This window comes from Rhopalosiphum maidis, chromosome 2 (genome assembly GCF_003676215.2).
Source record: "Rhopalosiphum maidis isolate BTI-1 chromosome 2, ASM367621v3, whole genome shotgun sequence".
Taxonomy (NCBI): domain Eukaryota; kingdom Metazoa; phylum Arthropoda; class Insecta; order Hemiptera; family Aphididae; genus Rhopalosiphum; species Rhopalosiphum maidis.
In genome coordinates this window covers 51,856,156-51,883,882 of record NC_040878.1, presented here as the reverse complement: position 1 = coordinate 51,883,882, position 27,727 = coordinate 51,856,156, and the positions used below count along the sequence as shown (strand labels likewise).

Genomic DNA, 27,727 nt, shown 5'->3' with positions numbered 1-27,727 from the left:
CAGTCTTCAACTGTCAAACTATTACCATAGTCACAATAACCAACAAACCTTAAAAAATTTTAATTTATAAATTTATATCTAGTTATAATATATTCAACTATGAATAATATTTTCTAATAATACATACATATGACTAACTTTATCCCACTGAACTGATTTTTTAATACTCATGGAGTCTAATATCAAACAACAAAATTTGTCTTCTTTGGGAAATTTACCTATTTCTAATAGGACATCTTGTAAAATACCAGTTTCAGCATTTATATTTGATACCCAATTTCGTATAGCACTTGGATTAGGCAAAGAAATTGAAGTCCTTTAAATTACAATTTATTTTTCAAAATTACAATTTCTGTAACTCAAATATATAATTGTTTCAGTTATTGAGGATATATACCTACCTAACATAGTTATATGCTTTTGGAGAATAAAAATAAAGTGTAGTTGCAAACTTTTTTACTTCTTCGCTGTATCGCCTTGCAGTAGGAGCCACATTACCATTATTTATAATATCTTTTAAAAAAACCTCAGTAAAATTTTTTTCAATTATATTAGTAGTTTCTCTATCAGTACAGGATCCAATAGTAGACATCAATTGCTGATAAGAATAATTTTTATTAATAAAAATTACAATATAGTTTATTAATATATAAATATACAGTTAAGTTTCACTCATCCGGTAATCAGTCATCACTAATCACTAGAGGCATTTCACATATTATAATAACTTATTAAGTGTGTACTAAGACTAAGCCAATCTTTCTCAGTTAGCATTTACGTAAATACCTCAAGTGAATTTATTTTTGTGTTCTGCCTTCTAACCGTTTGTTGTAAAAGTTTAATTCGCTTTTTGAGGTTGGCTTTTTTTGGTGTATCAAACAATTTTTTTTTAAATTTTCTTTTAAGTGTTGGTGTATATGTAGGGGTATGAGGTGACTGGCTGGAATCTGCAACAAATTTAATACATGACAAAGCATTATTGTATATAAATTAAAATTGTTAACATATTTAACTTACTAGGTCCAATAAAAGTCAGATCGACAACTTCATAATTACACCCAGCATTTTCAACACCAGAATCAATAGGTAAATTAGGAGAAGTAGTTATTATATTAATTATATTTGATGAAGAAGAAACTGTAGATAAAAATGTAATTTACTTAATATAGGTAAGTAGTAGTAATAGGTAAGTAGTACAAATACAACATTGAATGTAAAGAAGAATTTAATTTTACCTGAAGAACTATAATTGTGATCAAATTTGTTGCTGCTTAAACATTTTATTGCTTTTTTGGAACAATCGAAATTGGATGGTATAGCTGTATTTTTTAATATAAGTTTTTCGGGGGCTTCAACAAATTCACTTTTATTAAAATGGAGACTGCATAAGCGTGAAAATTTTGTTGGAATGAAGTTATCTCTTTGGATAGAGTGCACCCATTTTTGTCTCCTTAACTCATCGATTGGAAATCTATAATTAAAAACAAAATATCAAACACATTATTAAAAGTGTATTTCAGTAGAGCTAATTATTTTTGATAACTTTTTTGTAAAGTATTTAGTTACCTAAATAATTTTGTAGTTGAACCAACAACCCCGTCCTTGCTACTGCATCCATCAGCACAGCACTTATATGGCATAATTGGAAAAATAGCATAAAAATATTAAGTCTCAAAACAATATACCTATTGCAAAAAACAGAACACAACAATACTGTCAACAGTGTCAACTACTCAGTTTTGAGTTTTCACAGTAGTACAGTACACAAGTCAACAGACAACAACAACAATTGATAAGGCAAAATCTACATCGGCCTCGATTAAAATGGCGGATAATAACTTCGCATATTATCATCAGTTAGCAATCTAGTTTATTATACATATCTGTGGTGTTATTAATAATAACTTGTTATCAGTGGCGGATCTAGGATTTTTGTATGGTGGGTGCTATATTTTGTTAATAATAATAGTCCTTAAGTACCTACTTATTATGTACAATTTGGGGGAAAAAAATTAATAATTTGGTACTTAAACATAATTAAACAATATAAAAATTTTATTATAAACAATTTAACATATTTTATTTTTTTTTAATTGGCGAATTATTAGTAATTTTTAATAAAAATACGCCGGACGGAGGGTGCTTCAGCTCCCAAGCACATGTTGTTTTGTTATACTCCCTATGCATGATTAATACATTTATACTATATTTGATAAAATCAATTTTAAAATTTATAGTCAAAATTCTAAAATAACAACTTGAATGCCAATATTCAAAATTAAAATTATTGTTTTTAAAAATTCTGGGTGGGCCGAGCCCACCTGGCCCACCCACTGGATCCGCACCTGCTTATAATAAACTTTGTATTAAATTTTAAAGATTTTTTGGAAAGCCAAATTTTTTTATCTGTATATCAAGAAAAAAAATTTAGAAAAATCGAAAATTTCAATGATCTATAAATAGTTTAAAAAAATTCTAAATATTTTGAAAATTTATCATAAATATATAACGCTAACATAAACATTTTGTAAAAATTTCAAGTATTTACAATGATTCGTTTTTGAGTAACAGCAAAATCAAAAAATTGATTTCGTCGAAAACTGATTAGATGATATGCGTAAAAATTCCCGTTTTTCCGTCACTTTTTTAGGGGTTTTCGTAAAGCTTTTGAAAAATACTGGACAATTTCTACTTTTCACCCTCCCTTCTTCCTAAAGTACCAACTAGATTCAATTTCCTTTTCAAAGAAGGCCGAAGTCAAAAAATCAAAGCATTATTTCTACTCCAAAACGTGATGACAGACACAAAAAAAAAACCACACTTCATTTTAAAATCAATACATTCATCAGAATTTAATAACGATACCAACAACCAATTCAACAGATGATAATACTGTGGCGGTAGCAACGATACTCGAACAAATTGTATAACCCGTCCAGTTTATCTTGGCTATTAGGCCATGTGCTGACATCATGTCTAAAGTCTATGGAACTTTGACTCCTTATATATACCTAAAGTGGTATTAAATAAGATACTTCGAGTGTTACGGGGTTATTTTGATTTGATTTAAGAATACAAGTTTGTTAATTTTTTTAAAAAACAGCGATTTACGCTCAAAAAATTCAGTTAGCTTTTTACTTTAAAAGTGACTGATTTGTTTCCAGTTGTAAAATTAACTTTGAAGATTTCATACTTTCTTAAGATAAAACTCAAAAGCAAACACATAGCGACTTATTATCTAGCGAAATAATCAAATAAACCCATACTTAAAATATTTTTTTGTTGCATGCCCTGGTTTTTTTTTCACTGATTCTCCAGAAATAGACGACACATTTCATTTTGTTATATATTTATTATTTATCCCTAATTATTAATTTCAATTACATAAAACCAATAAAACGCACAACAAACTAATTTTATATCTTTCTATTTATTTTCGAAAATACAAATAACTTTAAAAGTTTAAAACTAATTATGATTGACTATTAACTGAACGCAATATCACAACACGAGTGATGTGCCAGTAAATTGCTAATAACTATAAGAGAAAAAAAATTGATTTACAATTTTAATACAGGGTGATTCTTTTATCATAAAACACTCATTATTTCAAAAATTTTTCATGTTTTTGAAAAAATTTTTTTTACATAGTTTCAAGTTGTTAAAAAGACTACGTTTTTATTAAAAAATTATATTTTTAAATATTTTTTATCCTTAAATTTATTTATGTTTTTACTTTTTTGAATGACATCATGGTTTTAATTTCATATGCAAAGCAGAATAATTTTCTGAGTATTTTGATACATAAAAATCGAATTTAGGGCGAGTAGTTTATGAGTTTAGATGCGCGGAGTACAGTAAAAAGCCAACAAGAGAACACAGATAATGTTCTTACCTAAAAGTTTGATAATAGGTCAATTCACTCTAATATTATAACTAAAACAACTAAAAGCACACTATTGAAACTGGTAAACGAAAATTTAGTATGCCATACGTGTGTAAGACGGAGACAACTCATGCGGGTGAGACATCCTCTTAATCAATAGTATTATTTTACATAAACCATAATATTAATAATATTATAAAGTGTACCAAACATAGACCTTTTAAAGGTCTATGGTTTCAAAAAATGAAAGTTAAATATTTATACATCAATAACTGCAATTAAAATCAATCTATATTATTTTTATAACAAGAAATATAAATATATAATTGTTATATTTCGTAAATAACTTCTACTTATTTCATGTTTTAATAAATTATAGTGACAGTGTTAATAGTTAAAAACTGTAGTTATAATTTACACAATTAGATAGGTAGGTAATACATTTTTCTCATTCACTTAGTCACCAGTATTTTCTTGAATAAATAAATAAAAAAAGCTAAAATTGATTAATGCTTTGTAGTACTAACTTATACTGTGATTTGATATCCTTATATTATCATATTTTATCGTAGAATATAAATTATATTAACTGAACTTTCATTTATTTGACATTATTTCATTAATTAAACTTAATTTTTATCATAAAAAGAAGACTTATCATGAATTTGCAATGCAAAAATGTTTTAGGTCACCACCCACAGGTTGAAGACCACTGCTGTAGCCTCTAGTTATAACTTGCAATCAATTACAAATTTCTAAAGTATTTATTTCCTAATTTATTTTATATACAATTTATGTACCTTGTAACCAACAATGAAACAAATGCAGCTTTTTATCTTTTTCCTACTCATTAATCATTATATCTAATACAACATTCTTTCTCAGTAAATAAAGCCATTAGGATTGTTTTTTTTCTTTTTAAGGAAAGATTAAGGAAGAATAACAAAAAAACACATTAATGTAATAAAACAATACAAGTATATTATTTTATTTTGTTAAAACATAATTTTTTTTTTAATTCAGAAAATATATACATGCATGTTTTTAATAATAGAAAAAGACGTAATAATAGTTGTTTTTTACAATGAATAATATTCATTAAATATGGTACTCTCAAATTATTTGTATACCAAATTACATGTAATGTATTATACATAATTGTTTTTTATTCAAATGGTTTAATTTTTATTGTAGAATATAAAAACAAACATTCAGTTAAGGCCATTATACTACAACTAAAATTGATCACTATAATTTGTATGTATTATTAATATATGTCATAAAATGAGTTAATTTATGTAATGATGTAAAATTATGGTAATTATCTTTTGAATATTCTCTAAGATAGACATCAGTAATCATTATGGTGTACAACTGTCGGTGGTAAAATTCTAAATATTATCTAGTACAGTAGGTTTCACTATAGCAATAATTACCCGGTAATAATTTGCAAAAGAATATTCTCTTATCGCATCACTAAACTTATGAGGAAACAAAAAAGTATCAACTCCAAAAAAATTATTTCTAACAATATTTAAAATATATTGTTTATTTACCAATTCAATTAGTCACATTCATGAATGTACAATTGTACATGATAGACTTTATTTTCAAATTATACTTCAATATAAATTATAATGCACTCATATGTGTATTTCTTAAAGTTTACAAACTGTATCCATGAGTACTTTATGTATATACTTAAGTTCATTTTGAACATTTAATATTTAATAGTTAACATAATGTTGAGTATTAACTGAATAAGTAACATTTTTAATTTTAGTATAGGTACAAATAAATAAAAATTTTAAAAACTTGCTTAATATTAACTCACACTAAAAACACATTAAATATTTTACCATAATACTGTATAAATAGTTCAGTGTGTTATGTTAAACTTTATAGAATAATAATACCATGGTCTCTTTGAAGTCTTCGTTTTGCAGTTGTAGATACAACACCCATTATATCTGATGGTGTTGGTAGACCACTAACAATATTGCCACTCTGTTGATAAAATAATTCTCGGCTGCCACATTTGTTTCCGTATACAATATTATCGTCATTCCTGTAATATTTAATTTATTTAGTGTCGACAAAAAATATAATGTATGTTTAATGGTCTACCTGATGATTATATCAAGAAATGATGGTTTTTTTTGGAAAGTATCATGTATAGAAGTGGCTAAAATTGTTTGTGAACCTAACCAATTACCATGCTTGTCAATCATACCAGCATTAGTCGTATCCATTACCATGTAGCCATAAGTTTCGTCGGTACCTTGTAAATTATATGCATCTGGGACATTTGTGATTGTGTTATTTATAGAGTGTTCTAAGTCACCAAGATTATTGAAACTTAAATTCCACTAAGAAAAAAAATAGATTACTTCTAACTGCAACTATTATAAATATTAATACTTACTAATAAATGAATAAGTTCAGCATCATTTTCTGCTTCTTTTTCTAATAATACCATTATTGAAGTATTTTGAAAACCAGCAACAAATAACAATAGTTTTTGGTGGCTGGCATAATTAGTTTGCAGTTGAAAACTTGTAGGAGTTCTACAAATACTCTCTGTAGGTGTGGTAAAGTTATATGACTCTGTCATACTAAGTTTGGCCATCAAAGGTGTCATTATGTCTTCTTTAAGAGCAGGTTTTCTATCTAAATTTTATAATTATGTGTATTTAGGTTATAAGCGTTTGATAAAATTCAAAATTTACCAAGAGGTTGTAAATTCAATGGAATGGAATTAGGTCGAACTGGTTTATTTGATTTTAATATTTTTTCTAAAACAATGAATAATATATTTAATATTTTGTACATAATATATATATAGAAAACTAAAAAAAAATTAAACCTTTTTCAGTCTGTACTTTAATATCAAGATCAGTATAATGTTGAGATAGTTGTTTGTCATACAGTGCTTTTGAAACAGCATAGTCATCGTCACGCAATAATGGGAAATATGGGTCACATAATGTTCTATATTTATCACTATTTTTTAAACTGTCATCATTTGTTGTTTTAGGCAACATCCTAAGACTCTGATACCTCGTTGTGTCTTTCCTGGAACAAAAATTTTTGATTTCATAAACAGCATAAAATAATGAAAACTAAATGTTATACCTTAAAGTAACAAGTTTTGAGAAATTTGGCATTTCGTTCAGAGATGATTCTAGAGAAGAACAACATTTTTCAGTACCAGATTTTTCTAATCTTTTCTCTGCTTTGATAATAGATTCCTTCACAATATCTGGCATGCTACAGATTGATCCACTGTTACTATCTGGGGTATCTTCTTCTTCAACTGTGAACATATTTTTATTTTCTGGATTTTTGTTATTCTTTGGACAGTCTTGTAATTTATCAGCTATCTGAATCAGTCAGTATAAGATTTTTTAAATTGCAATCATTAATATGCTCAATTATATGATATAACTACTAACCTTATTTTTTTGCCGCCATTTTGATGCTTTTTTCACAGATTGTTTCAGTGAGGTAGCTGTTTTTCTTATTTGTAATACTTGTTCTCTATCCATAAAAATGTACAAGAGTTGAGTGCCTAATGGTAAATGAAAACTTCCTTTTACATTTTCAGCTGGTATCTATGATAAATCAATCAATTTGAGATAAATTTTAAATAATGACTTATAGTGAAAATGACTAATAAAAATGTAAATATTAGGTAGCTAACTAAAATGTATTAAAAATAATTTTATGACACAATAAAAGTTAAATATTTTGGATTTAGGTGCCTCACCTTATTACTGAAAGGATTCGTCAATTGGATTAATTTAGTCAGTTCAAATCCAAATTGAGTAACAACAATTCTAGAAAATAAAATAGAATCAGATAAATTAAAATTTTGAAATGATAAATAAAATACTTGTTTTGATGTAATAACATTCCACCTAAAACTTTGTTTTTTTCTTGCATACTTTCAAGTATTTGCATTGCTTCCAAAAGAATATTTCCACCACTCTAAAAAAACATAATACAGTTAATATAGATATTAAAACCAAAATATTACTATTATAGATTTTACCTTTGGAAATTTAAGTACTGCAGTGGTACTAAACATGTTTGAAGAAACTAACAGAAGTGAAAGATATGATGAAATTACAGTATTTAACTGTTCACAGAGAATTTTATGATCTGAGATTTCAGTGATATTATAGTGATATGTGACTAAAATATTATATAAAGTGTCAGCTCGATTTTCCAAAATACTATCTGGAATATTTCTATCTGTTCCAACACACTGCAATAGATATAAATAATATAGTAAATGACACTATCAATAATTATAAACATTTTCATTTTTAAAAGTAATTATACTTAAATATGTGTTGTAAAAATAATACATCAAATATTTATAGTTGAATAAATAATCATTAATTACCAATGTTGACGAACCAAAATGCCGAATAGCAAATTTCCCAGAACGTAATGCTAATACTGAAGGAGTCGAAAAAACTGAAGAAGAAAACTTAACAATCCCCATTAGTTGGCCACTTAAAGCAAGCTTTTGTGAAGAGCTTACCCATGGAGGATGAAAGTATAATATAGAATTTTGTGGATCATCAGCTTCAGTAGTACAGAATCGTGGGTCATACACAAATACAATTAATAGTTCTCTAAAATATATAATCAAACAAAAACAATTACAACCAAAAATTAAAAACTCATGGGTAAAGTACTATTTGAAATTTTTCCCATGCATAACATTAAATTTCAAATTATTTAACAAAATCTATATGCTATGTGCAGTAAGAATTAGGACCTAAGGTATTTTATTTGAAAATTAATAGTATATAAAACCTATAATAACAACACAATGTTAAGAAAATTATATAGTAATAAAATTTTTAAAATTCTATTATTCATGTATACATTTTAATAACATATTTTATTCTATGATTTGCTCCTGAGTCTTTATTCTTCAATTATAGAATAACACACAATTATAAGTATTTCATAAAAATCTAAGCTTGATAGGTAATATGTTTATAGATTAAACATTTTTGCTGTTTATGGACAATTGGTAAGTAGATTAGCTGGACTTGGTGATTGCTTTACAGGTGGTTCCATGCTTCTATATTACAAATGACACTTTTATCATGAGGTGGTTCAATATTAGCTTACCTCGACATGGTACCGGGTTCTAAACAATTATTGCAGACAAATAATTTGGTAAAACACTACACCACGAAAGTAAACGGAGGGATGTAGTCGACAAGCCCAACACCAGTGATACTCAGGTCGCCGGACACCATGATCACGTCGAGTGCCTGCTGTAGCAACAGCATCAACCAAATTTTACAGATCGTTAAAATATGTTAATCAACGTTACGTAACCTGTGACGCCACAGACGTCGAAAGAGGATGAGAGCCATTCCCACGTTAATCACCTAAAAACAAAGATGAATTAGGAACAGAGGTAGAGGGGGAAATAACGATTTAATGAATACTGATTAGTTGGATAGCTGCATTTGCGTAGGAAAACAACATTATTATATTAAACATATTATACTATCCTTTATAATAATACAATTTAAAAATGACAATATCAGATATTGGAAATATCACAGACCACTGTTTTGAGATAAGAACAAAAATAATACCACCACCTTTAATCATATCATAGAGTAACTCTATGGATCATATATCATGTATATATACCACCACGATCTAAGACATACATCGGCCTATAATATAAGTATAATATATTTCACTGAATGTCGAATGACTGAATTAGAATATATATATATATATATATAAAATATCTGATATATTGTATTCTTTAGTCGTGGGCTGAATGAAGATGAACATAATAGCCTAAATAATAATATAGCCTATAGGGTCTTTAGAGTGCGTGCTATGGACTGAGTGGATGAGTTACACAGTGGTACCAACGCGAAAATTTTTCTGTTAGATAGTGGGCAGCATGCTCCCTTCCGTAAATTTTCCGATCACCACTTATCTTGTTTTGTTTTTCTGCTAAGGCGGTAACCATCAAGTAATTTATTCTATGAAGTTACCCTATGCTGTAACCACCGTTATAGATTCTATTATAGAGCCAGTACAGAGCAGTCAGCAGAGTATAAGCTAGTATAGCGTATCGTACAAGGGGCAATATACTAAGATCTTTTATCCTTTAAATAGCTTAAATTATAATATAAAGTAAATATATTATTTAATTTTCAACTTTAAAGGTAGTTTCTGATAGAAAATGGGATTTGTGGGAGGTCAATACTAAAAAAATTCATAGCTTTTTAAAAAGTTATCAGAAAAAATTATAAAAAATGGGAGTACGCAAAACCAGTTTTTGACAAAAACAATCAAACTTTTTGGTTGTAATTCAAAAATGAATTACTGTAAGATAAGATATTACCTAATATTTAAATAACTTAAATTTTGTATATCAATAATAATAATTATATTCATAATATATCAAAAAATACATAAAAATAATAATTGTCTGAAAATATCAATCATACATAACTAATTGTTTATTATCAAGTAAAACTTCGAAATTCTATACAATGCTATGAATTAATATGGAAATACATACAAAAATTGTGTAAAAATATAATTTTGAATTTTCTGTATAAATATTCATAGTCGATTATGAAAAAATAACATAATATGATGATTCAAGTATATTTCCTCCTAAAATTTGGGCTGACATTTTTGATAATATTTGATATAATAATTATAATATAAATTAAGAAATTATACGGACTATACAAACACAGCTAAATTATATCAACATTTAAAAGACCAATTTTATGTGACTCATTGTTCCATGCTCAATTTGTATAGTAATTGATGTATTATTAAAATTGCAGAGTGAAATATTTTTTTTTCTAAATTTAGAAAATCTCACAAAGACATAATCGTTCAGTGGCAGAAATACTCGGATGTTGAAATAGTCGATTAGAATATTATATGAGAAAAAAATTGGATAACAAATCAACCGCAATTTATTAAAATTATATTTGTTGGCGTGCAGTATTGTGGTCAATATCAATCACTCTCAACAATACTTGTCTTATTACGTTTCTAAGAGGATGTCAGCGTAATATTTGTTTTCTTTCTTAGACACACGTACAATATAAATAAAATGCTTTCACCTACTATCTAGGTTCATTTTTCATGACTTTTGAGTTATCTTAAAGTAAAATTATCTATTACAAAAATTATAGAGGATATTTTCGAGGGAATAATACATATCGGTTTTATATTTTATTGTAATTTGATTTTATATTCGATTTACTTAAAAAAAATGTTGTAAATTTAAATTATGTTTAAATTATTTTGAGCTAATATATTTAGACAAATCGATATGTCTTATCTTCAAAAAATTATTTATCTATTGTTTTTGTGATGGGTTATTTTAATTTAAGATTCCTTAAAAACATAAGATAATGGTTCTGCGTAAAAACGTTTTGTATATGTTGCGCATGGGCCAGAGAAAACTAACAGTGCGCCGACACCCTCATAATTTCATTTCTGAAAATTTATTAATTTACTTATTGCTGCTTGTCAAATACTTTTTTTTGGATTGTAACTTGTAAGCACTGCAGTATAAAACATTATTTCCAATACATGATTTATAAAATTACCTTTTAATAATTGTGTATTTATGTCGTATTCGGTTTATTGCATAATATTTGTCGTTAATTAATGTGTATATTTTTAAATATATTATAATTCTACATTAATATTCATATTATTTTATATTAATATTCATATTTTAGTTGAGTATAAAAATTATGTTGTAGACCACATATTATTACGTATAAAAACACGTGTAGTGACGTAGTGTATATGACATCCACAAATATATGATTATCCTTAATTATATTCCTATTGCTTTATAACAATGTATTTTTTATGGAAATTACAAGTTAAGAAGGTCTATTATTTATTCTACAATGTATATTAATAATTAAATATGAGGATATTATATAACTTAGATACCTAGTATAAAATAAAACGTTTTATGAGAAAAATATTTAGTTTGCTAAAATGATTATCCCGGAGCAGTATATTAAAAATAATAGTCTTCAACGGAAAAATGCCGAGGATACCTGTAATACATATATACAAAGAATGGTTTGGAAATCTAATGAAATAATTTTAGACATAGGATGTGGACCAGGCGATGTAACCTCAGATATACTTTATCCTTTATTAATGAAGAATATCAATCAGTTGGTTAGTTGCTTTTAATATTTTTTATTCATAAATTGTATTTATATAATAATGTTTTTTTAGATTGGTGTTGATAAATCAATAGAAATGGTAGAATATGCTAAAAAAACATATGAATGCTCTAAGATGGGCTTCGAAGTTCTGGATATTGAAAATGTCAATGACTGTTCTTTTTATTCGAATAGATTTAACAAAATATTTTCATTTTTATGCTTACATTGGGTTCATAATAAATCTAATGCTTTGTGTAATATGTATTTAATGTTGAAAAATGGTGGAGAAATTTTGGTTAACTTCTTGTTAATCAATCCGTTTATTGAATGGCATAAATCTCTGGATGCCGAATGGCAAAAATATGTTAAAGTGAGCATTCATGTTATTTTTGTTTCTTTTATTTTAAGTAATAATATAATAGCTTATAATTTAATATATTTTTTAAACTTTTTTAAACAGTAATTTGGGTACGTATAATCAAAAAAACTAAAGTAACCTAGCTGATTTTATTAAAATAATAAGTTAAGACAAATTGTTATTGGTTTGTATTTTTCTTATTAAATGTATGATCAAAACCAGATAAAACTTGTGAGTTGCCGAGTATAAGTTGCGATGGTAGAATGGTAGGATGCACTATATATTGATGAATAAATTAAGTACCTAATAAACTTAATTGTTTTTACCCATTTTAATAGATTTTATGTTAGTAAAAGTTTTATAACTAAGCGGTTCGGTATTTACCATAACTATAGCGCTGCGTATAATGATTAAAATGGATACCTACACAAATTCAATTTTATCATTTTTTTAAAATTATATTTATTAATACAAACTTATAATCATTTGTTATATTGACAGGATATAAAACAAATATTCAATAATTTGTATGCAGATGAAATGAGAGAAATGTTTATCAAGGCTGGATTTCGAATTATTCATTTAGAATCAAGTGTCAAAAAATATACATTTTCAGACCTACCATCATTTTTAAGTAATTATAATTAATAGAATTTTTGTTTATCTTAAGCTTTAAAAACAATAATTTTTTAACAATTTAGAATTATTTTCATCTCATACTTTATTATTGAGACATTAAATTAAATCTAAAACCTAATTGCATGCACTAAAAATAATTTAAATATATCTATGCAACTTAAGTTAGGTTAAATTGTTTTAAATTACAACTTATAAAGATTAACAAAAAAATCATGCCAATTAATTTTTTAATTTATCGCGAAAATCTAATCTTATCATAAAACCTAACATTTTCTCATGACTATAATATATAACTTACCACTTTATTATATTTGTAACTTTTTCATAACTTTCTGTTAAATTAATTTTAACCAATTCAACTGTTCAGCCTAATAGTCTGTTCCATTCTCTATCAAAAGCTTAAAATTAAAACAATATAAAAATGGGTGCTTTTCTACTAGCATAATAGTATTAAACTATTGAATAACCCAAACACAAAAAATGTCAAACAGTTTTGTTTTAACTAACAGTTTTTTTTTTATCCTTCTTGAATATTAACCTTGTTTATTATTTGTGCTTAATAGATTTTGTTAAAGCAATAGACGTCATGTACACTTCATTACCACAACACTTACATGACAAATACTTCATGCATATTAAAGAAAAACTGTGTAAGACACAAACAGTTGAAATATGTCCAATAACTGGAATAGTAACTTCTTCAATTACTCCTATTACTGTGCATGCCATCAAAGATTAAAATAAAAACTAGAATACTAAATATCATAACACTTGTGGTTACTTTGTGATTGGGTTTTATTAAAAAATTATAATTTAGAATAATTAAGTAAAATTCCTTCATTTGTCTACGTTAAGAGTATTCTTAGGGACACCTTTTTACAAAAGTCAGTGGCAGTGTTGTGCAGGGCTAGTACTAGCAAATATTAATGGGGGGATTTAAATATTTAAATTTGCCGACAACATTTTAAAACAAAATCCGCAAGTCTTGTCTCTGTCGACTATCTCACATAGTTACGGAAGTAACATTGGAAATTTTGTATTCAAAATAATTCAAAGGTTAGAATAATCCATTTAATTGTTATTTTAAAACTAGAGCAAATTTATAAATTGTAAAATTTAAAGATAAAATTATTTTTCTTAATTATCCAGGCATATTGGATAGTTTTATCCACATTTAAATTTTGAAGGAAGTTAGTATTTTAAAATTACAATCTTTTTGTAGATTTTCAACTTAATATAACTTATTTTATGTTTAAAATATCAATAAAACACTACGAAATGCCCTAAATAATATTCTTAACTTTAAATTGTACACTAATTGTATGTTCATTATTGATAAATTCACTCTAATTTTAAAAATAATGGAGTGAAATATATACTGAACGCAAAATTTGATAATATGTTACGCATATGTAAAATAGAGTCAACATCACTTAGCACATGCCGTTAAGACTAAGACTAAAAACATAAAAACAGTACCTTTTTATTATATTATGTAAATTATTTTTATTAAAGTATAATTTGTTTTATAGCTGCAATGAACATTTGTATTTGCATTACAAATTACAATAAACTTTCGATCAAATTAAAATGATAGGGGTAATGGATGACAAGACGTAAATTTGTCTTGTTAGAAGGGAGGGCTAAAATTATAAACATATAGAACAGGCCCGCTACCCCCTATATTTTACAATATTATTCTAACATTTATTATATAAAATGTATATAAAAATTTCAAAATTATTTATTTAACGGCGTATAATACTTTTTATTTTTGTTGTTATAAAATATTAACATATAGCTCAATCATTTTAATTTTATTACAAATTTACTATACAAAATTCATACAAGAAGCTTATATGTTCATATAACACATACCTATTGGATATCCTGATATTCCTGATTAGGAATTACGTTTTACATTTTATAATTTTCTATAATAAATAACCTTACAGCCTATGGGCTGTATAGGCTACATGCCTATGGGTGTAGCACGATTGCACCTGCCCGCCTTGACGTGGGTGATATAATTGCAATTATTTATCCACACTTTCAAAACATATTCAGTATTACTGCTATTTATAAATGTTTGACAAACACCTGTAACGTCGAAACTTTAGGTTGCTATGCTATGACAGTGAGAATGTTTTAATTGTGTGAACTGTTAATCGCTATTTTATCATCCATTATTATTCACATAGAACAGTGCCAATCTACCAATGCGATCTCCGATAATGCAATATCCAATTTTATTCGCAAATAGTGTACATTGTTATTATAACCAACCGTTGTGTTATAAACTTAGAACCAATATATATAATAATATTATTGTGTATGAATTTAATTAATGCAAGACATTATAAAATATGATTTTGTGGTCAACGACATTCGACGTTATTCACCAAATAAACAGCAACAACAATCAAAAAATAAAAAGTTATATCATAATTAAAAACTAAAATAATATAGTACTTATAGATAATGTTTAGTAATTGTATCTAAATAGTTGTTAAGAACGTGGAATAATTTTTTTAAAAATTAAAAAATTTAAAAAAAAAATTAAAATTAAAAATTTTTTTTTTTAATAATTTTTTTTTTTAATAATTTTTTCATTATTTTTTGTTATTTTGTGTATAATAATCGCTTAAAGTATACATTATTCCATAAAAACTTCCGCCATATCTTTCAAAAGACAAAAATGCTTCTCTGCTTTCTTTATCCTTCTCCTTACGTACGTACAAATTCATATCACTTCCACACTTATAAATATAAACTATAGTGTCGCAAGTCGCACAATAAGTGATGTATCTACTGAGTAACCGAGTTCATACTTTTACGAAATGTCGAAGAATTTTTATTAAAAGTCACAAAGTATAACACCATAAAGAATAAAGATGAGTTGTTAAATTAAAAAGTTTAATTTTTTTATACCGTAGCTGTCTCCATTAACTCTAATACTTCTGATTTACTCTTTTGTGTGAAGTTCTTTAGGCATTTGTGGCGACATATCTTATGAAAATCTATACATTTATAAATTTTTTTGAATATTTTTGTTTTCTTGCAATACCAACATTTTCTTAGGAAAAGAAGTTAATTTTCTTCGCAAAATTATGGTTTATATCCATTTTTTAATTATAATAAATAATATTTGAATATTCTATAATTATATAATTATTAATCATACAACATAATAAAATCATAATTACCGATTTGCCGACTACTATATAAAAATGACGAATTTGCCAACTAAGTTGTAAGAATCAGTTATCTTAAATGGGAAGGGGTGTAACACCCTCCATGCCATAATTAAATTCGACCTTGGCAGTGTGTGGTCTATACTTCTATTATTGTAAATAAAAATCGTATAAATATAATATAATATTGTTTTTGTTCAATGATAATAAAAAAAATTGTAAGATATATTTTAATTTTAAAAGCTTATTAAAATAACAATTTTTTTGAATTACTTTTTTATTTTTATTTATACCTATCAAACAATTGGCTAAACAATTGGTTCCATTGCTGTAAGATTATAAATAAACTCAAACTTAATAGACCCAGTCTTACACAATTTCTATGTGAAATTCAGTCTAATAAAACAAATGATATAATTAATAAAAATCATAAAAAACGTTTCTTTTACCAAACAACACTCATTATTTTAAAATCTACTAACGTTTTTTAAATAAACGATGTTTTATTTTGATTAAAATGTATATAAAAGAAATATCTTCAGAAAATTTTAATAGATTTTTCTATAAAAAAATCACCCAGTTTAATGACAAATTAAAGAAATATATCTTACGTCATACTTGTGGAAAAAATAAAAATAAATGTTTGTTGTAACTTATATGTAAACCTTGTAACGATTTATTTAAATAGTTATATTTTTTTTAACACTAGTAATTTCTTGTTTTGAAAAAAGAAGTTTAGTATGCTATATGATATATAATTAAAATTAAATATGATATGTTCATTACAAGAGCGGCTTATACTCAATGACGACATACATATAAAATATACTGTACAGCAAAACGATTTTTCCGATTTTAAAAAACTTTATTTGATGAACAAACTTACGTAATATAAGTATTGCGCGGCGTAAAAAATAGGCATTACTGCAATGAAAAAAATATTGTGATTTTATTTCTCTGCTGCGTCCAGCTGTGGCGTCAAATGCCAAATTCCTAAAAAGTATAGATTATGTATTTTGTGTTTGACAGGTTTCCCTACTTGAGTTTGACACAGCGTCCAGCGTTACTACCTGTTCGAACCAGTGTCGCGTCAAGAAATCCTGCGTCAATATGCCAAATAATAGCAAATGTTCGATTTCCTCAACAGCTAGAGAACAAAGCTTTTATTGTCTCGTGGAAAGTAAAAATTTATTTTCGATAGTGCATATAAAAAACGCATAGATAGTTTTTAATGATAATAATTGGAGAAATAAATTCGAAGAAGTAGGAATATCAAGTATATATTATTTTATAATTTATTCTTTGTCCTCGCTGACCTCACTTTACATTTGTATAGGTGATAACTGTAAGAAAAGCTTGTAGAATATTCGATATATATATATATATATGAAATAGAAAAAGAAACTTCCGACAAGATCAACCGCTCCGTATAAAAAAAAATGAAATATAATGAAACTATTATTTTTGGACACTATCGAATACAAAAGAAGGTACGGTCATACTTGTAACTCGATTCATAATAGTTTATGTATTATACTATATTATCAAATTATTATTATATTTGATTTATTTTTACTTTAGTACTATATCAAAATAAATATGGACAAAACTAGTGTCAGTATGCAAAAGCATCTACCACAGACTAAATCGGACCAGAAGATAGGGGAAACATTCAAAACGATAAAGAATATAGCTATAGCAATAAATTGTGTAATAATATTTTCAAGATTTTTCGATGAGAAACTTATTTTCCATAACCACAAAAATTGATGGCTAATATTATTGGTTGGCTAATACGAGTATAATGTTTTTACCTTCGAGTAAATATGTACTAAGATATATTAATAAATCTTCCCTTTAGATCATAATGTAATTTTGCGAGAGTAAAAATATATTAAACTATACAAATTGTTTCCTGGCCCTCTTGTGAATTTATTTAGATTTACATCCTCCCCCACCAACTTCACCACTCAAAGGTTAACTATGGTTTTTAAGAGGATACAAATTTATTAAGCTATACTAAATTACTTCATCGGTAAAAACGTACTAGAATAATACATATACATACTGAGTAAAAAACAAACTTAAGGACATACATGATATATATTTTTTATCTATAACTATTGCCCAGAATACATTAATCTTTTAGTTATTCGATTTTAATTTAATAATAAAGAAAGGTGTCTTTTATGTTTTTTACTCGAAATTCCGTTTTATTGATCTGTATTATAATCATTAATTAACCATGCATATAACATAAATAATCAACATTAATCACATACAAATATTGTATAGATTCCAATCTAAAGCTCTACGCACAATTTTCAAAGCACCCTTTTGTACTTTTTGGTAATTTACAATAATCTGTATAGATGCATTTCGTATTAAGTAGTGATTTTTTTATATGTGTATTTACTACATAACAAAATTGTTATTAGTTACAGTAGTAACAAAAATAATTAAAAATAAAAATACATAAATTATTAGGTTACTGCTTATTTTTGCATATTTATTAATATCTTAATGATTAAATTGAAATCTTAATCTGAATACATTTATTTTAATATAAGTAACATGGTTTAACAGGTATAATTATATACGAAAAACGATTCTGAACGGAGATGATTTGTCAGTCTAAGATAATTAGTAGGACATATTATATTATTATCTATATTTAAATTGTAATATACCTCTTTCGTATATGAATTTTATGCTTTTAAACAAAAATTGTGACTAAAGAATTTTGATTTTTTTACTAAATAAGAACAGTTTATAATAAACATTATATTCAATTTTAAAGATTTGTTGGAAAGCCAAATTTTTGTTATCGGCATTTCTAGAAAAAAAATTTAGAAAAATCGAAAATTTTAATGGTCTATAAATAGTTTAAAAAAATTCTAAATATTTTGAAAATTCAATCATAAAAATATAACGCTAATATAAAGATTTGGTGAAAACTTCAAGTATTTACAATGATTCGTTTTTAAGTTATAGCAAAATAATAAAATCGAATTTGTCGAAAACTGATTATGCGTAAGAATTTTCGTTAGTTTTGTAGGGTTTTCGTATCGCATTTGAAAACTATTGACATTTTTTTACGATTGACCCCTCAAAGTACCAACTAGATGAATTTTTCTTTTCGAAGGAGGCTGAAGTCAAAAATCAAAGCATTATTTCTACTCCAAAACGTAATGACAGACACAAAAAAAAAAAACATACATCATTGTAAAAATTTAAAATAAAAATGCTATATTTAAAATATAACCGTCAACTAAATCGCCAAAACAAAAAAAAAAAAACAACTGTAAATTACACTTTGATGCCATCTTTCGGAATTTTGTTGGAAACTCAACAATTTATTATAAACGTACATCTAGCAACGGTCGTATGATGATATGACGTATGACATAATGCTCGTAAATAAATATATAAGACCGTGACATTGTGTTTTTAGGCTTTAACCAATATTAAGTTTGTAAGATTTTATGGTAATATAAGTTAACTGACGTTTCATAATTAACTAAGTTACTTAGTAGTTAATAGTCTAGTAATAAAACATCCCGAATTTCGAAATATTGAAATGCAACCACGCAATTAACAATATTACATTACAATATATTATTATTACGAAACTTCCTATTTGGTAGGGCATTTTTGTATTGTATATTTTGTTTTTACCAATGATTAGCTGTTGATATTAGTATATTGTTAATTTCTAAATGTCACTTAAAATATGTCGGTAAAATATATAAATATAATAAGTATAACTACATTATATCTCACAAAAACGAAATACTACAAGGACTCAGTAATTATTTTTTTAAGTGGAATAAAATATCCATATTATTGATATAATCAAATGTATTTATATGTAATAAAAACTTTGTTCAATTTTATTAGATGTAGCCTAATTGCCCATAATGGGCCTATTTTCCGTCATTTAAAGTCTATATCTATTGCAACCTTCGAACAGTTTTATTGCCAACCAGCTCGAATAGTCATTTTTCGTTCACGTGACATTAGGCTTACCTACTATTATATATAATATGTTTATTGATCGAAGCCGGTTTATCTACTAGTTGTATTTTATATAATTGATAAAATATTTACAAATCCTCAGGCGTTTATATATTATAAAATATATATCTTATGAGCTACGAAAATCACGAACTTGTTTCATAGTTAACTAAATATTAAAATAGTACCTATTACAACAATTTGAAAAAATTAAAGAGAAAATATAAATTCATTTCATAAAAGTTTTAGTTAATTTCCTGAAAGATTATTGAAATACATACATACTTATCCAAGATGTTTTATAATTATGTCCATAACCCATAGGCATGACCAAACCTTTATTGCAGAGGAAGTCAATTAAAATTATTTGTTTAAATTAATTATTTTACTTTCCTACCTATACGTCATATGACGTACTTATTTTTAGCACTACTGTGTTATTCATAAGTATAATATACCCATTTTTATTATAATTATTATAGTAAAACAAATTAGTATAGCCATATATAAATTAATAAAACCACTTTGGTCAATAGGTAAGCTATAACTATTTAATTTGTTATTTCAGAACTTCAGTATGAAGTATGATTAAAGCTTAGTTTGGTGATAACTGATAAGTATAGTATTGTTTATGTATATCTATAGTAGATTGTATTACAAGGTTTTCATTTAATATATGAATATAATAAGTTTCTATTAGTGCCGATTTAACATATAGGTACAGTAGGCATATGCTTAGGGCTAGAAAAAAGTGGTCGTCAGAGGGGGGCTATTTTTTTTATAATTGTGGCATTGTGGAAGTTTAACTAGGCGTCCGCGGTGAATGTCTTAAATTTTAATGCCATGGACTATGCTATAAAAAAATATTTGCTTAGAGCTATGGTCGGTCTTAATCCGGAACTGTTTTCTATATCAAACAATTTATTTTCACATGTGACTGAAGACAAGTGTCGCTTGTAATACGATTTGACACGCACAAAAGTTATTTAAACATTTAGGTCCAGTAAATAAATGATATTATTATTAATTGATATTATCGGTAGTACGAACGTCATCATGCCGCTTACATTGAAAGAGTATTTAATAAGTGATGGAAGGGGTATAAAATGTTACCTTATAGTCCTTATACCTATGGTGACCAAATATAAAAATTAAAAAAGCATATTTTAAAACTTAGCTCCTTCTTTGTCGTAATTGCCCAATGCGTATACTATTCTACCCGTTTTACCCATATTTCCATAGATAAAATCTCCTTCTATAAAAATTGTTTTTTTTTTCATCTGATTACTCTATTTATTTTATTATTATTATAAATTATAAAAACCAATTATTTGAAATTATAATGTCAACTCATTTAGTGTGTGTCTGTATGATGAAAATACTTCGATATTTAAGAATTTTATTTATACTTAAACTTAATTATTTCTAAGACGTAAAAGTACTAAGTGTAAAATTTAAATATATACGATTTAGTCTATCTTTAATCTTACTACAAACCAATAAGGATGCTTTAGGTCGAACCATAAAATATAAATTAATAATCAAATTATAAAAAAGTAGACAAGTGAGTATCGCTCTGCTGTATAGTAGTGATGGAGAGTAGGTCGTATCATTGTTTACGAAAAGCGATTCTGAACGGAGATGATTTGTCAGTCGATAAAAATTAGTAGGATATATTATATTATTACCTATATTTAAATTGTAATATATCGTTATTTTACTTGATTTCTTAAAAAATTAAATTTCATACGTTCCTAATTTTTTTTTTATATTGATGTTGGAATTTTTTTTACACTTACTTGAAGAAAGACTCATGGATAACCTTGTATTGGGTATTTTAACTTTAGGTATAAATCACAAAATTTTTATGAATTTTCAATTCGAAATTCCTTGCAAATTTTCGCGATTTTGATATATGTATTTCATAAATATTTGAATTTTAAATGTTTATAAACAAAAATTGTGACTAACGATTTTTTATTTTTTTTTACTACGATAAGTACATTTTATAATAAATCTTGTATTAAATTTTAAAGATTTTTTGGATAGCCAAATTTTTTTATCGGCATTTCAAGAAAAATATTTCATTGGCTTATAGATAGTTTAAAAAAATTCTAAAATTTAATCGTAAACAGATAATAATATGAAAATTTTGTGAAAATTTCAAGTATTTACTACGATTAGTTTATGAGTTACAGCAATATTAAAAAATCGATTTTGTCGAAAAGTGGTTATGCGTAAAAATTCCCGTTTTTTCCGTTATTTTTTCAGGGTGTTTCCTGACGCTTTTGAAAATTACTGGAAACTTTTTACTTTTGACCCCCCAAAGTACCAACTAGATGAATTTTCCTTTTCAAAGAAGGGCCGATAGCATTGATTGTGGACCAACGTATAATCATGGCCGGTTCTAGGGGGGAGGATGGCGAACCTGGAAACTTTCTCGGAAGTCTAGCTTGGTCGGAAGGCGCTAAATTACAAAATAATATGTGAATACCTATATAAACAGATTTTATTAATTATACAATGAATATTAAAATATAAATTAAAAATGTAATTTTGCTTTAGCTATGAATAATTCCATTTTCCTGCAATTGGGAGCCTTTATTTATCCATCTGTCTGTCTTTTGCTACTCACCGGTGCTGATGCAGAACGGTCCTGCGTAAGTGTCGTGTTTATACCGCGTGTTTTTTGTTAAACGTCCAGAGTTCACGTGAAACGTATTATTCACTATTTTTGTTTGATTTTAAGTCATTTCCATACTTTGTAGAGCTCGTATTATACTTGTAGTAGATCCCTGATCCACCTTTTACACTTATTCTACGATCGTACCTATTTATGTCGTGCGTCGTCGGGTCGTAAATATAGCGTATATACGTATTGCGGTCTTGCTCAATAAGTAACCAAATAAACGCATTATAATTGTGGAAACAAGGGAGTACGAAGGGTAGAACTCGCAAATTCGTGACTCGCTGCTGTCGTTGATCAATTTTTTATACAACGCGCACGTCACAACACATGCGGGTATAACGAGATCCATCACTCCAGCACTCCAAGTTGTAAATTTTTACACCAAAATTTCACAAGATAATGTAATCCTTTTGTAACTAAATGTAACCACAAAAAAAGTTGAGGTGTTGGAGTAACGGGCCTAGTATGACGTCTTCTTATAACCCGTTCAGTTCATCAGGGTCATCGGTGACCGTTAAGATTACTATATTATAATGTAAATTACAACTAACTGTGTTGGTAGCTTGTGACGTCAGCAAATGGCAAAGATAAACTGAATGGGTTATATAATTATGATCGAGGATCGTCGCTAACGCCGCTGTAAGGTCAGCAATCTGTCGCCGACGCCGAATTATCATCTGCTGAATTGATTGTTGGTATCGTTATTAGATTTTGAACTGAGTGATGAATGTATTGATTTTACAATGATGTGTGGTTTTTTTTTTGTCTGTCATCACGTTTTGGAGTAAAAATAATGCTTTGATTTTTGACTTAAGCTTCCTTCGAAAAGGAAATTGAATCTAGTTGGTACTTTGTGGGGGGAAATCAAAAGTAAATAATGTCCAGTAGTTTTCAAAAACTTTAGAAAAAACCCTAAAAAAGAGAATTTTTACGCATAATCAGTTTATGACAAAATCAATTTTTTGCTATATTAGCGTTATATATTTACGATAAATTTTAAAAATATTTAGAATTTTTTTAAACTATTTATAGAACATTGAAATTTTCGATTTTTCTAAATTTTTTTCTTGATATACAGGTAATAAAAATTTGGCTTTCCAAAAAATCTTTAAAATTGAATATAAAGTTTATTATAAATTTTTTTTATTGTAGTAAATAAAATTAAAAATACTAAAAAAAGATATTTAGAATAGTATTCGAATACTTTTATTCGAATACTTTACAAGACTGCTATTCTCGTGTATGAACTTACATTCGCCCATTCATTTAACTAAGGTCTTAAATAATTTTTTACGTGGAAATCGAAAAAAATAGTGAAAAATATTCAACATTAAAAATCACATTAAGTGTATTCATCAAGTAATCAAACAGTTGTAATTTTATAATTCTCTAACTATTAAATTTTAAAATTTTTATAGAATAATTAAAAAATTTTAAAATAAGGCTTTACGTTTTTAATTTTTTACGTCACGGCCTGAGATACTTTTAACATTGTAACCCAGAGTTTAAAAAGGTAAAGGTTGTCAACCAGCAACAGAGTAGCTGGAAATGGGAATTTTCCAGATGGCCTGAACGAAATTGTGATCAAGTAGCCTGGTCATTTTATGTTTAATTTTATTTACAAAATTAGTAAATTTGTCAATAATTTATTTATGTCAAAACTTTAAAAACTATAAAAAAAATTATTGTATTATATTATTAATGTAATAATGTTACATTTGCATAGTATCGTATAGTCATATGAGTATGAGAAAGCATCGGATATAAAATTACAAAATATTATATTAATATAGATATTAAAGAAAGTCAAAACATTATCTCGATGTCGACTGAATATTTTTATAATAGAACATTTAAACACCAAGATGGCGTATTGTATTGTGACCAATGCCAATCACTGCTTCTAAACAATATATGTCTTACTTCCATTATTAATTTAATTTATAAAAATTTACTAATTTACTTATTACTACTTGTCATATACTTTTTTTGGATTTTAAGCCTATGCATTACCTCCAATTAACAGACATATGATTTATGAAATGGCATTATATTAGTTTTGTATTTATGTCGTATTTGGTCTATTACACTACATTTATCGTCAACTAATATGTATTATTAAATATATTATAAATACTACATTTATATTCATATTATTTTATATCCATATTCACGTTTTAATTGAGTATAAAAAATATGCCGTGGACCACATTTTATGACATAAAAACACGTGTAGTGACGTAGTAGTGTATACGACAAGAATCCATTAATATATTCATATTAATTTACAATGATGTGTTTTTTTTTGGAAATCGCATGTTGAGAAGGTCTGTTATTTATCTTACAAGATATATGAATAATTAAATATGAAGATATTATATAACCTAAATACCTAGTATAAAATAAAACGTTTTATGAGAAAAATATTTAGTTTGCTAAAATGCGTTTCCCAGAGCAGTATATTAAAAATAATAGTCTTCAACGGAAAAATGCCGAGGATACCTGTAATACATATATACAAAGAATGGTTTGGAAATCTAATGAAATAATTTTAGACATAGGATGTGGACCAGGCGATGTAACCTCAGATATACTTTATCCTTTATTAATGAAGAATATCAATCAGTTGGTTAGTTGCTTTTAATATTTTTTATTCATAAATTGTATTTATATAATAATGTTTTTTTAGATTGGTGTTGATAAATCAATAGAAATGGTAGAATATGCTAAAAAAACATATGAATGCTCTAAGATGGGCTTCGAAGTTCTGGATATTGAAAATGTCAATGACTGTTCTTTTTATTCGAATAGATTTAACAAAATATTTTCATTTTTCTGCTTTCATTGGATTCATAATAAACCTGATACCTTGTGTAATCTACATTTAATGTTGAAAAATGGTGGAGAAATGTTGATTAACTTCTTGTTAATCAATCCGTTTGCTGAATTGTATACATCTTTGGATGCAGAATGGCAAAAATATGTTAAAGTGAGCATTTACGTTATTGCTTATATCTTTTCAAATTTATTTTCATTTATATAATAACTTATAGTTTAATTTATTTATTAAGCTATTTATACAGTGTTTTTTATACGCGATCAAGCAAAACCAAAGTAATCTTCTGGTTGTATTAACATAATCAGTTAAAATAAATATTGTTATTGGTTTGTATTTTCTTATTAAATATATGATCAGAACCAGATAGAACTTGTGATTTATCGAGTATAATTTGGTAGGCTGGCCTATTGATAGATTAAGTAATAAATTTCATTGTTTTTACCCATTTAAATAGATTTAAATTTTTATAACTTAGCAGATAATTTTATTAAATTATATTTATTTAAATAAACTTATAATCAATTTTTATAACAGGATATAAAAAAAATGTTCCATAATTTGTACTCACAAGATGAAATAAGAGATATTTTTATCAAGGCTGGATTTCGAGTTATTAATTTAGAATCAAGTATCAAAAAATATTCATTTTCAGACCTTCCAACCTTTTTAAGTAATTATTATAATTAATTTAATTTTTATTATTTTAAGCTTTAATAACACTTTTTTAACTATTTACAATTATGTACTACTCATACTATATATTGAGGCTTTAAATCAAATGTAAAACCTAATTTCATGCACTAAACATAATTTAAATATACCTATAAAACTAACTATATTCTCCTCAAAATTTTCAAATATAAAAAAAAAAACTAAAAATAGTTTTAAATGAAAACTTATAATTATGAACAAAAAAAATCGTGCTAATTAATTTTTTTAATTTATCACGAAAATCTAATCTTTTCATATAACCTAATATTGCTTATGGCTCTATAATATATAACTTACCACTTCATTATATTTGTAACCTTTTCATACCTATCTGTAAATTAAATTTTTTATCATCAATTCATCTGTTCAGTCTAATGTTCTGTTCCATTCTCTATTTAACTCTTAAACAACTAACTGTAACAATATAAAAATCAGTGATTTTCTTTTAGTGTAGTATTAAACTATTGAATAACCCAGACATAAATAAATGTCAAACATTTTTGTTCTAACTAAAAGTTTTTTTTTTATGGTTTCTTGATTATTGACTTTGTTTATTATTTGTGCTTAATAGATTATATTAAAGCTGTTGACGATATGTACACTTTATTGCCAGAGCAGTCACATAACAGATACTTCGTACATGTTAAAGAAAAGCTATGTAAGACACAAGCAGTTGAAATATGTCCAATTACAGGAATGATTACTTTTTCATATACACCTATTACTGTGCATGCGATCAAAGATTAAAATATAAAGTAGAATATTTAATATTGTAATACTTGTGGTTATTTTGTGATTGGGTTTTATTAAATAATTAGAATAATAAATAAAATACATTTATTTACGTTAAGAGTATTTCTTAAGTACACTTTTTTATAAAATTCAGTGGCAGTGTGTGGTCTATATACTTCTATGATGATCCATACAAATCTTATGCATATAATATAATATTATCTTTGTTCAATAATAATAAAAAAAATTGTAAGATATTTTGTAATTTTAAAAGTTTATCAAAATATAAAAAAATTTTAATTATATATTATTTTTTTTATTTATACCTATAAAACAATTGGCTAAACAAATGTTTCTATTACTGTAAGATTATAGATGATAAGATAAGTTCAATCTTATAATATACCCAATCTTAAAAAATAGTAAACGACCTTGATGAG

The 27,727-nt window shown here is 26.1% G+C and overlaps 4 protein-coding genes across 6 annotated transcripts; 2 read left to right on the top strand and 2 right to left on the bottom strand.

Annotated features, from left to right (window-relative positions):
* Positions 1-595: 595 nt before the first annotated feature.
* Positions 596-1,883, bottom strand: LOC113552127 (THAP domain-containing protein 2-like). Its single transcript, XM_026954835.1, has 4 exons — positions 1,567-1,883; positions 1,236-1,471; positions 1,018-1,137; positions 596-947 (listed from the first exon to the last, which is right to left on the bottom strand). Exons 1-4 carry the CDS (start codon positions 1,638-1,640, stop codon positions 775-777), a joined length of 603 nt encoding a protein of 200 aa, XP_026810636.1. The 5' UTR covers positions 1,641-1,883; the 3' UTR covers positions 596-774.
* Positions 1,884-5,052: 3,169 nt separating this feature from the next.
* Positions 5,053-9,649, bottom strand: LOC113551657 (Hermansky-Pudlak syndrome 4 protein homolog). 2 transcript variants are annotated; one of them, XM_026954033.1, is made up of 13 exons: positions 9,367-9,500; positions 9,041-9,306; positions 8,298-8,532; positions 7,941-8,156; positions 7,782-7,876; positions 7,656-7,725; positions 7,342-7,500; positions 7,022-7,269; positions 6,753-6,961; positions 6,616-6,681; positions 6,312-6,556; positions 6,014-6,255; positions 5,053-5,954 (listed from the first exon to the last, which is right to left on the bottom strand). In XM_026954033.1, the coding sequence occupies exons 2-13, from the start codon at positions 9,046-9,048 to the stop codon at positions 5,786-5,788; spliced, it is 1,962 nt and encodes a 653-aa protein (XP_026809834.1). In that variant the 5' UTR covers positions 9,049-9,306; positions 9,367-9,500; the 3' UTR covers positions 5,053-5,785. The 2 variants fall into 2 exon arrangements, with proteins under 2 accessions (XP_026809834.1, XP_026809833.1); XM_026954032.1 differs by lacking the exon at positions 9,367-9,500 and adding an exon at positions 9,526-9,649 and having other exon boundaries at positions 5,505-5,954.
* Positions 9,650-11,855: 2,206 nt separating this feature from the next.
* Positions 11,856-13,873, top strand: LOC113552195 (juvenile hormone acid O-methyltransferase-like). The gene is made up of 4 exons (XM_026954939.1): positions 11,856-12,118; positions 12,179-12,478; positions 12,968-13,100; positions 13,669-13,873. Exons 1-4 carry the CDS (start codon positions 11,930-11,932, stop codon positions 13,842-13,844), a joined length of 798 nt encoding a protein of 265 aa, XP_026810740.1. The 5' UTR covers positions 11,856-11,929; the 3' UTR covers positions 13,845-13,873.
* Positions 13,874-17,342: 3,469 nt separating this feature from the next.
* LOC113554226 (juvenile hormone acid O-methyltransferase-like) lies at positions 17,343-27,448 on the top strand. Of its 2 annotated transcripts, XM_026957977.1 has the most exons (6): positions 17,343-17,789; positions 17,881-18,119; positions 25,459-25,634; positions 25,695-25,994; positions 26,379-26,514; positions 27,127-27,448. In XM_026957977.1, exons 2-6 carry the CDS (start codon positions 18,104-18,106, stop codon positions 27,300-27,302), a joined length of 804 nt encoding a protein of 267 aa, XP_026813778.1. In that variant the 5' UTR covers positions 17,343-17,789; positions 17,881-18,103; the 3' UTR covers positions 27,303-27,448. The 2 variants fall into 2 exon arrangements, with proteins under 2 accessions (XP_026813778.1, XP_026813779.1); XM_026957978.1 differs by lacking the exons at positions 17,343-17,789; positions 17,881-18,119 and having other exon boundaries at positions 25,446-25,634.
* The last annotated feature ends 279 nt before the right edge of the window (positions 27,449-27,727 follow it).